Source organism: Euprymna scolopes, chromosome 7, assembly GCF_053919585.1.
Source record: "Euprymna scolopes isolate OS-2025 chromosome 7, ASM5391958v1, whole genome shotgun sequence".
NCBI lineage: Eukaryota > Metazoa > Mollusca > Cephalopoda > Sepiida > Sepiolidae > Euprymna > Euprymna scolopes.
In genome coordinates this window covers 84577406-84590173 of record NC_136488.1, presented here as the reverse complement: position 1 = coordinate 84590173, position 12768 = coordinate 84577406, and the positions used below count along the sequence as shown (strand labels likewise).

General features: G+C 34.3%; 1 protein-coding gene across 4 annotated transcripts in view; it reads left to right on the top strand.

Annotated features, from left to right (window-relative positions):
* Nucleotides 1-12768, top strand: part of LOC145279819 (uncharacterized) — an 843773-nt gene that overhangs the window by 482533 nt on the left and 348472 nt on the right. For 2 of the 4 annotated variants that reach the window (XM_080131190.1, XM_080131188.1), the window contains exons 16-17: nucleotides 3336-3554; nucleotides 8006-8126. In XM_080131190.1, the coding sequence (XP_079987316.1) occupies nucleotides 3336-3554; nucleotides 8006-8126 (340 nt within the window). The remainder of the gene's footprint in view (nucleotides 1-3335; nucleotides 3555-8005; nucleotides 8127-12768) is intronic. The other 2 variants (XM_080131191.1, XM_080131189.1) reach the window with 1 other exon arrangement.

Here is a 12768-nt window from a genome sequence, read left to right as displayed (position 1 = left end):
CTGGCATATATTCAATGTAGCCGCCTTCAGTCTTAATCACCGCTTCGATACGGGTCTGGAACTGGGGGCATGCCTTTTCCACAAGCGCCGGGGATCACGATCAGGCTAACTTTGGAATTGTGGGAGGTCATGTTGGTGATGTTCTCAACCTATGACCAAACGAAGTTTTTCAGCTGGTCCACGTCGGGTAGAGGGGGTCCAGTGAAGGAAGAGTACAAAGTCGTAGCACTTCTTAAGCCAAACCTGAGCTCCTTTGAATTTGTGGACCGGCGCCGAGTCCTGCTGCCATATCCAAGATATGCCCGGTCCTGTCAGTGGGGCATTAGAATACACCGATTCCCCCCCCCCTGCAGAGGGTAAAAGTCCCTCAGTGGGGGTCCTGGATATGACCTTAAACTATATCCAGTGGTGAGGCCCCAGCTTGTGGGCTTTGGGGAGTGTGGAGCCACCCTTTAATTACCATTGCTGACCCAGAGTGGTAGTACCTGTTAGGGTTCCAACTATGGGTTAAATAGAAACCGACTTGAAAACAACAAATATATTCTATTAAAAATTTTTCTTCAATATCTTTGGATTCGGCATTAAATAACCCGAAAAGGGTTGATATGCCGTAAAACAAAAACAACCAACCAACCAAGATATGCCAATGGCCACCTGATACACCAGGGGATCACTATACTCTTCAGCACTTCCAGATACGCTTTGCTGTTGATTTTAAAGCCGACTTCGAAGATTGAAGGAAGTATGATGTGGCTCTCACTTGAAAAAACACCAAAGACGTACCCAAACCAATGATGGCGATGGCGCTGATTGATACAAGCCATGGTGTGTATAATATAATACACACTTCAAATGACGCGAATATTTAACGAAACCTGTTGTGTGTCATATGCAGGACTGTTAGAAGAAAGTGTATAAAAAATATAAAATGCAAAACGTATAAAAGCGTCATAAAAAAAAAATTGACGCTCCAAGCTTTCTCTTTTTCATTCTTTCTCTCAACCCCTAAGTTTCTCTCATTCCTTCTCTCTCGCTTTCTATCTCTCTAACACACTGAGATATCTACTAATCTTCTTTAACCGTATGTGTTACCCTGTCCTAAAGCCAATAAATACTCCATTTTAAAGAAGACTCGTATGCCCATGCAACGACGATACAGTCGCGATGTGTATTGTGAGATTATACACAACTCAGACGACGCTAACTTGTAACATTGTGTGAAAATGACGCTATTTATTTTAATCAACAAACGGCGAATAAGCAAATGGGTAAGGAGTAATTAAAGTTGATTTCCATTTTGTAGTAGTAGTAATAATAATTACTAATGCAACAGAAAAAATGCGAAACGGACAAAAGCAAAATAAAAGACTATATCTTTTGATAAGACAATATATCTTTATTTTAGCACTAAATAAGTAGTTTTTCTTGTGGATGATTTTCTTTCTAATAGGAAATACTGGTGTAGACATTACGTTCGATAATTATGTAAGAGTCCAGTTTTTCATTAACAGTTCTAAAATTCTCTTGATACTTTTCAGAAATTGCCTAGAAAGTAAGGCCAGACAGAATACTAATCAACAAACGTAATAGGAATTCATTGTTCTTGTATAATTATTATACACAGAACAATCATTAGAGCTGTCGACGTTGTGTTAATCAGTTGTCATCTTATACTGTTCCAAAGTTTCTTTATTAAATAACTGGAGGTTTTTATGCTTGTAACTGTGCCAGGTGTATTTGCAGAAATGACTTCTAAATAATTTCCGTACCTACGAAGATTTCCGGATCTTGACGAACGTAGCTACCCGAACACTTGGCAAACAGAACACACAAACAATTTTTTTTTTTTTACTTTTTTCTTTCTTATTGTTGCAAACAACCTGTTACGTATTTCTTTTCTTGACTGCCTAAACAGTTTTTTTTTTTTGTGGGTGAGGCCCTTTAAATGGAAAATGAAAGGTGATAATTTATTATTTATTTATTTATTCCTCGACCTATTTGGGAGAAGAGGTCCGTTACTTAAAGTAGGGTTATCTAGGGTTTAAGAGCTACACGTACGGTTCTATAGCTTTTTGTAAGGAAGAGAAAACTGCAGATGCAAGAACGAAGTAGGCATATTATAAAAAAAAAAAAAAACAAGAAAATGAAGGCAAAGAAGTAGAAGTTAGATCACGTTGTTTATACAAAAACAAGCACAATTCAGAAATTTGGGAAAATAAACTGCCAAAAGAGTTGGGTTTTTCAAATATTAGTCCTTACAATTGTTTGTCTGCACATCTCTACAAATCCGGTATTTGTCGCTGGAACTCGAGAATCTCCGTTAAATTCTTATGTCTACTTTGCGTTTGCGCCATCAGAATTGTTGCCTTTGTACAAGTCTGGAGTCTGTATATTCAATGACTAAAGCCTTTTAAGGTTGATAACTGATCCGTCCAAAAGTATATGAACGACTTTCAATTTACCAACTGACTAATCGCTCAAGTCAACATAATTGTTGAACGAAAGAAATTATATTTTCTCATAATAAAAGTGAAAATCTATACTTATCTCTACCTATATAAATTAATTTATGTGCCTATGTTTATATCTTTTTCTGTATAGGATTCACTCCTAAACTAATTAACCGATCATTATGAATTTTGGAACACAGTTGCTAGACGTAATTGTGGGTAAAGTGAGATATGTTTAGTTCAATTTAGTTTCATAAAGAACAAAAGGTGCATGAAAGCCCTAGACTATAATTCAGATACAATAAATTAATAAATATTTTCGATAATTCCTCTTAATTTGGAGAATTTTACAGATTTTTTTTGAAAAAATAATAACAAAAATAATACGAGCGCAACCTTGAAAATGCAAATATTTCAAATTTGCTTTGAATTTGATCCGCATTCATTAGATACTAATTAATCAAGCTTCCCTGATGTCTAAGTTCTTCCTAAGACCCCATAAATTTTGAGTTTTAATTTTAGACAAGTTTTCAAATCAAGCGTACGTAATGGATTTTAATCAAAATTGTATTAAGATTGTGTTATTAAAACTTGATTTTTAGTCCTCGTAAAAGAACATAAAAGTGATGAAAAACTTCTTTTTTTTTTTTTCGTGGAATTAATTTTACCTGTCCTAGGACTGGTATTCTTCTCGTTGAAAATGCAAAAGTCATCACTTATTTTAATTAACTAACGTAAACGACAATGAAATTCTAGAGATCAGAAACTAATTGTAGTGAGAGATGAAAATAATAACAATTTCATAAAGTAAATAGATTGATATAATATATTTCCTCACAATATTTATTCAGATATGTTATAATTTGTTTGCTTTTAAATTCACAGAATCGCTTAGTCATTTCCAAGATGCAAAATGCTACGGAAAATGAAGACGCCATTTTGTTGAAACACCTTCCCATGGGATCGCCAATCGTAACCGGAAATGAAGAGTGTCACCAATCCCCTTATCAAGCAGGTTTTATCGTCGGCACCAGGTGTGACCATTCTCTACCCCTGTGGACTTCAATGACGTTAAATAGTCAAACAAAATGGAGAGAACAATTCGTAAGTCGATTGATAACATTTTCAAATTACCAACACTCTCCGTTCTAGATATTGTATAGAAAAGACATTTTTTAAAGCATTAAATTTGTCCCGTGTTTTATGCTTACGCAATCATCATTGTGGAAAGTGGTAATTACTGCCGGTCGAAGGATTAAAGTTACCTTTGACTACCCTGTCTGATAGGCAATCCCCAGGCCACCAAGAATTATCTTGGGAAAAGAAATATCATTAAGTCTTATATATAATGTTGATACAAGCGAACAAACACAATCAGCTATAAGATCAGACCATAAAACAAGCACTAAAACAGTAAAACGTTTTCCTAAAACACGCCCGCCTAACGCAGAGTATACACTGTCCCATGCAACAATTTCAATAAGATATACGTTAGTGAAACGCAATGTGAACATAAAAGATATAAAAAAAACTTATATCGCTTACATTACCATTGTTTTAACCTGTAACAAGCTGGACAAATTAAATTAATTTTAAATAAATCTCGCGGAAGCTTTCTTAAATTAGCACTCAGTATAGATTGACACAATTAAACAACGTAAAGGCTTCTACAATTTATCTCATTTTATCAGGAAACTATTAGTAAGTAAAGTGAACTTGCATTTAGATTAAGGCTAGATATTTTACATCAAATTCGATGGAATATATTCGATATTGCTGATAGAATCAATATAATTGGTTCGATGACATGCTGGATATTGATTCGCTCCATCCACACAGATTAACGTGTTTCATGGTCTAATTCTGAGACGCGTGATTTACTGGTTTCAACTTGACCATAGCGCCGCAAAATTAACAGAAACCACTGTCAGTGCGAAAGATGAAGCGATGGTCAAGCATATTAATTAGATGACCGAAGATGCTCAGGTTGCCAAAAATATCGATGGTCAACTAGGATAAAGTAACTTGGTCTGGAGACAGTGCAGAGACGAGTAACCGACCAATGAGAATATCACACTATTGTAGTTCATCACGTTAATAATCTCAGCAAAAGCGTAAAACGTTGCTGAATAGAGGAAAAATATTTCAAGACCTTGTACTCATCTTTGTATTATTATATATTTGTTATTTCTGTTTGTTTCTGTGTCTGTCTAAAAGTTAAAAAAAAACGTCCCATATTCCGATTCAGTACAAAATTGAGTCAAACAAAATGGAGAGAACAATTCGTAAGTCGATTGATAACATTTTCAAATTACCAACACACTCCGTTCTAGATATTGTACAGAAAAGACATTTTTAAAGCATTAAATTTGTCCCGTGTTTTATGTTATCTATATACCAATACCGTAGTACCTTTAACGTACGTGCGTTTACGTGTCACGGTTTCCAGATTATAAAATATTCGATCTTCTATACATTTATTACATTCTATCCTTCTTTTCAATAAATAGAATCTCTCGATCATCAAAAACACAATGTAAAAAATAAATAAACAATGATGTCGCTTTTGGGCCGTACGTAAAACTAAAATATACCTTCTTAATCTTCTTTCTATGATCCCAAGGTAGTATCAGTTCTGTAATGATGATACAATAATATCTTGGTTTCCGTTCGCGCCGGGCGTTCATACAATGGAAATATGTCACATACTTCTATAAGGATATTGGAGATAAACCGTTATAACCAGATATATTCTGACACCACATTAACCAGATTACTTAGGTTTTAAAATTTTAATAAAAGGGCTACAATAATATCGCGGGGTCTCCATTCATGCTGAACATCCACAGAATGCCCAGCAGCAATATATTACATATAAAAAATGCCGCTGTGGAATTTCCACAGGTTTCGCTAGTTATAAAGAAATACTATACATAGACACTTGCCATCTCACGGGGGAAGAGTTAGAAAAATGTCCTTTTTATGGGGAGAATATTCGGCTCTTTAAAAAGGCGATCTCTGAATTGGAACAAAAACTTTCCTCAGTCTAAAAAGAGTTCTCTATTTACCGAACACAGACAAAACATGAAGCTTATCTGAATAAATACCACATTTTGCGTCAAATAAATACTGTACCATTCCTTCACTTCACATAACAATGAAAGATTTTGAAAAATGTATTTTGTTGTTACTGGCTGTTGTTCGAAAGATAACAATAAAACTAGGCTAAACTATCGATTGCCGATGACATTATCTTTTCTCCTTGCTTTATTGTCGTAAATTTTCTTTCTATTACTTTGAAGCAAATGTATGCACATGAATTAGAGTCGAGAACGACAGTCGAAGGGAGACGTATGTTCAAAAGTAACGTGACTAAGAGAGGTACAGTGAGAGAGAAATAAGAGAAATAATTTTAGCCATATATTTTACATATACATATACATCACATTTACATTACATATACATCACATATACATCACATAGACGTTACATATACATCACATAGACATCACATATACATCACATATACATCACATAGACATCACATAGACATCACATAGACATCACATAGACATCACATAGACATCACATAGACATCACATATACATCACATAGACATCACATATACATCACATAGACATTACATATACATCACATAGACATTACATATACATCACATAGACATTACATATACATCACATAGACATTACATATACATCACATAGACATTACATATACATCACATAGACATTACATATACATCATATAGACATATACATCACATAGACATCACATGTACATCATCTATAAATGCATCACCTGTACATCATGTATACATACATCACATACATACATCACATGTACATCAATCACATGTACATCATATGTACATCAATCACATGTACATCATATGTACATACATCACATGTACATCATATGTACATACATCACATGTACATCATATGTACATACATCACATGTACATCATATGTACATACATCACATGTACATCATATGTACATACATCACATGTACATCATATGTATATATATCACATGTACATACATCACATGTACATACATCACATGTACATACATCACATGTACACACATCACATGTACACACATCACATCACATATACATAAATCACATGTACATCATATATACATACATCACATGTACATATATACATGTACATTACATATACATCAGACATACATAACATATACATCACATATGTACATATGTACATCACATATACATACATACATCGCATATACATGCATCACATACTTCAAATGTACATTAGATATACATCACATACACATATACATTACGTATACATATATGCATATACATATAGATCACATGTGCATCACATATACATCACATGTGACTCACATATATAGACATCACATGCACATATACATCACATGTACATCACATGCACATATACATAACATGCACATCACATGCACATATACATCACATGCACATATACATAACATGCACATCACATGCACATATACATCACATGCACATCACATGCACATATACATCACATGTACATCACATGCACATGTACATCACATGCACATATACATCACATGTACATCACATGCACATATACATCACATGTACATCACATGCACATATACATCACATGTACATCACATGCACATATACATCACATGTACATATACATCACATGTACATCACATGCACATATACATCACATGTACATATACATCACATGTACATCACATGCACATGTACATCACATGTACATATACATCACATGTACATCACATGCACATGTACATCACATGCACATGTACATCACATGCACATCACATGCACATATACATCACATGTACATATACATCACATGTACATATACATCACATATACATCACATGTACATCACATGTACATATACATCACATGCACATATACATCACATGTACATCACATGCACATATACATCACATGCACATATACATCACATGCACATATACATCACATGTACATCACATGCACATATACATCACATGCACATATACAGCACATGTACATATACATCACATGTATATCACATGCACATATACACCACATATACACATACATCACATGCACATATACACCACATATACACATACATCACATATACATCACATGTACATATACATCACATGCACATCACATGCACATGTACATCACATGCACATGTACATCACATATACACATACATCACATATACATCACATGCACATATAAATCACATGTACATCACATGCACATGTACACCACATTTACACATACATCACATATACATCACATGCACATATACATCACATGTACATCACATGCACATATACATCACATGTACATCACATGCACATGTACATCACATATACACATACATCACGTATGCATGTTATCTTTTCTATTTTCTTATTCATTCCCCGGTGAAAACCGGCTAGTTTTAGATAAATCTATGAATTCAATAAAAAATACACCTTTTTTCTTTTTTTTTCTTTTTTTTTAATTTTCAGGACGGTGTATCTTCACAACAGCAAAAGAGCAATTCTGTATTTACAGACGCACGTTTGTCGGTTGAAACTAAGATGAATGACTCGGAATATTATCAGGATACTGGATTCTTATACAACCTCGGTAAGTACTACAACACCGTTGTCTTCTGTGATTTGATATAAATTCATTTCATACGTAGAACAATGAATCGTTATTTTAAGTTGTTGATTCGGAAAACATTTAAAAAAGAAAATAAATTGAAATTATTTGTCTGTAAAAAGTTTTTGGTTTGTAGTTTTTAATAGAGCAATCTCACCATTTTCAAATGTTTGAAACTGGTGAGATTGTTCTATTAAAACTAATGTTTTAATATGGTAGCCTGAGGCGGGTATTCAATATTGTCACGAGCTAGTTATGGTAAATAAAAAAAATGTAACTAAAATATGTAAGTTTTAATAGCTAGTACAACGCGAAATATTTTTTTAAGTTTAAATAAGCATTTATTTTGTACATTTGTTTTTGCAGACTGTTATCCTCATCTTTATAGGTGTTGTTTCACCACGTTTTGGGCCAACTCATCCTCTGGCTTTCTTCGGGTGATTAACCGCAACGCGGTAGGAATGTTGAGTCTTGTAACTTATCCCCAATAATTATTGCTTTCCATGTTTGTTCTCTCGCCACGTTTTGTTACAAGAACAAGTCCCCTTTTCTTGTAAGTAAGTAAAAATGAGATAGGATATAACGAGAATCGAACCTGAAAAGCTAGGTTCGGAAATAGGTCGGGAATAAATTCAGGAAGGAATTCCCATTGTTTAGTTTTAATATAAAATAGCAGATATGTTTGTTTGAAAAGGAATTTGATTATTCAATTCTGTTTATGAAAATTGAATTGAAACAAGGTCAGTTAGAAAAACGAACAATAGCAAATTTTAACATATTGAAAAATAGGTTAGGCCGAAAATAGGTTAGAGAATTCTTGTTTGTGTGAACAGTGCACGCGAGTTCAGGACCACATGAGTCGAGCACATTCTCGGACATGAGGCGAACGAGACATGTGAGGCATGTTCAGGCCATGGGATCGATCAAGCACGTTTTTGGCCATACGATGACGTCATAGCTGAGAAATGAATGCTCAATATAGACAGTCTAGACAGACAGAAACAGGGTCAGACAGGAGAGTCGAATCTGGATCGAATCCCCCTTTGGAAGCGAAGGGTTAGAAGTTGTATTCATGTAATGACTTTGAATTTCAGAATGTCTTCATTGACCGGTCGAAAAAATAAAGGAACATCATCATTTTGTAACTGCGTCTTGTGTTTTGTCATTCTCAACAAACAAAGGTAAAGTGAAATTGTATTTATATGAACTTTGTTCCCACACTCATCTTGATAATGAACATTGTATAACCCCCATATTTAAGTAATGGGTCTCTCCATTTCAAGAAATGTGTCTCCCTCTCTATCAAGAAGTAATGAATGTCCCCTCCTGTGATAAAAGAACTGATAACCCTTCTCCTCTCTAAAATATGTTATAGAAATATTCACAGAACTGTATAAATGCTCTCTCTATCTATCTATCTCTCCCCTCATCTACTTGTATTACATGTCCCTGTCTCTGTATTAGAATGTACCCGATATATGTCTCTCCAATAAGAACACTCAACTATATAATATATGTCTCCTAAATATTCCCCCTATGCAACTGTTTTGACCAACTAATCCCCTGGTCTGCTTGAGTAGAATTGAAATCACTATCTTCAGACAATGCTCACCTGGAAACATAGAGACTCAACGCCGCTATCCACTGCGCCACGAGCCACGAGCCACTTCGGGCTGCGTTATGGGCCACTTCGAGGCCTGTGGCGCAGTAGAGAGAGGCGTTGCAAGTAAGCCAGAGGATTACTTGGTCAAAACGTGATGAGACAACTATGATTACTAGGGATAAGTTTCAAGACTCAGCATTCCTATCCCGTTGCGGTTAACGACACGAAGAAGGCCAGAGGATGCGTATGCGGAAACTTGGCGAAACAACAACAATGAAGATGAGGATGAATCTGCAAAAAAAATGAATGCACAAATTTTGAAGCTTTATTTCAAAAGAATTCTAAAAATAAAACAATAAGTAAAACAATTATTTGCTTATAATCAATAAATTATCTGAAATATAATGCCTTCATCAGGAATAGAATCAGTTTGCGCTTTTTTTTCTTTTTCTTTTTCTTCACCCTTCCTCGTAGAATTTTTTTTCAGTAGAAAAATAAAGCCTGCATATTTTTTTACGGTGATATTTTCAAATGTTTTAATCAGGAGGAAATCACGTGGCTGCTTGAAATGAATTAGTGGATTTGTAACAACATACGAGTTTTTCTTACCACGAGGAAAAATGAAGAAAAAGCACACAAACTGATTCAACTCCTGAATAAGGCGTTATATCGCCGAAATTTAGTTGCTTATAAACAAATAAATCTTTATTAAAACCAAAAACCTTCTGCATTGTGCTAACTTTCTAAAATTGTCGATTTTCTTTCAAATTTAAACAACGCTTATATAAAGAAAAGAAATCCACTGAACTACTTACCACCTTAGGCGTATTCTTCAAGTTTGTTTATATAAACTTCACTGTCAATAAAAATACATTTTTTTTAATAATTACGCTTTCTAATTTTCAAACATTTAGAATATTAGCAAAACCATTTTAATTTTTAACGTACAAAAGCGGTTATATGCAATATTGCAACCTATCATATTAGGCAAAATAATGTTGGAGATCTACGTTTATTTTCGATTCTAACTGATGGCATTGAAACTATATTTTTCTGTTTTACTTTTGAAATTACTACTATATATTGGGTACAATATAATAACCAATATAGCATTGGTTCTATAATAAAGAATATGAAACTTGCATGAATTGAAATAGCATATTTAAGCGATTTTACGATTGGGTCACACCAGGCACTCATTACTATATATTAGGCAGAGTATAATAATCAATAGAAAATTGACTCTATAATAATAAATACGAAATCTATATGAATTAAAATATCATATTTAAGCGTATTTGCAACAATCTGCTAGGAAATATACATATATATATATATATATATATATATATATATATATATATATATATACTTCTGATCAAAAATTTAAGACCACTTAAAAATCTTTAAAAAGAAACTTTTTTTTACGATAGATTTTAACTCCTCCCACTTTAAGTTACGAATACTACAACCTAAAAGGTTATGGAAAAAAGCTACATTCCAAACATTTAATTCAGAAATCTACATTTTTATAATATAAGGCATTTTACACTTGATCAAAATCATAAGATCAGGAGTATAAATTGTGTTTTTATTTCAGTTACAGATTAGCAATCACTGCGTAAATGTGTCACCATGCCTAAAGCAAGCAAACTTACCGAAGTTGACCTTGCTTGAATTCTAGAATCCATAAGCAAGGTTTGTCACCGCGGACGATCGCATCTATGGGAAATCGAAGTAAAAAAAAGTGATTTGCAACTTTCTAAAGAACAGTGAGAATTATGGAAAAGGAAAATTCACTGGTAGGCCCGAAAGATTTCTCCTGTGTTCAATAGGAGAATAAGATAGGTTGTTGTGAGAGACAGGGGACTTTCTTCTAGTAAAATCAAAGCGATCACAGATGCTTATTGCAGTCCAATAACCATCAGACGACACTTACACAAAAAAGGCATGGTAAATAAAGTGTAAACAAATTCCTCGCCTGCTTCCACATCCCAAGGTGGACCGCTTAAGGTTTGATTGTTAATACTAAACATGAGATGTTAAGAAGTGGAAGAAAGTCCTGTTTTCTGATGAGGAAAAATTCAATCTAGATGGTCCTGATGGCTTCCAACAATATTGGCATGACGAAAACATGCCTCCTGAAATTTTCTCCACACATCACATACTGGTGGAGGGTCCGTAATGGTATGAGGTGCCTTTTCTTACAGAGGCACCATGGATCTCCAGGTGGTTCAGAGTCTTCATACAGCGGCTGGTTGTGTTAGCATACTACAAAAAGCAGCGTTGATGACGGAGAGCCATCGTTTGTTAGGAGATAATGCTGCAATCTACGCTGCACGACGGACCTTGAAGTTTCTGCAAGAAAACGGGGCCCATCTCTTGGGTCATCCTGCATGCTCATTACTGTTGGGACGATTAATCGGAATCGGGAATCGGAAAAAATCGGAACTTTTTGGGATATCGGAATTAGTATAGGAATCGGAAAACTAATAGTCTAATTTCCGATTCCAAACCGGTTCGTTTCTTTTTTTTTTTTTTTTTTTTTTTTTTTTTTTTTTTTTTTTTTGCAATAAAAAATTGAAACCAGCATAAATTGTTTTTTATTAGAAGTTTTTCATTTACAACATAAGACTGAGAAAGGCCAGAGAATGGGTTATAAATCTCATTTACAGATGTAACATAGATTCACATAGTTTAATTTATTTTATTTATTTGTCATTTATTGAGAGAAAACTTGAATATTCCCTTTGTCAACCTTTCCCACTTATTCGCTAAATGTCTAGATACCCTCATCCGAGGGAGTTCACTTGATTATTAAAAGGTTAAATGCTCTGGACGGGGTTTTAAATTTAGTTGGCGCCAGCTGTATATTGACAGTGTCTGTCATCGGCTTCTTCTGAAATAAATGTTTTACCATGCTCTTCCTTGGACGCAAGTGAAAAATATAGATGAAAAGCTCTGAGTTTATCAAAATCTTTAACAATATGTAATCAGACTCGTCCATGGAAAACTCGTCCA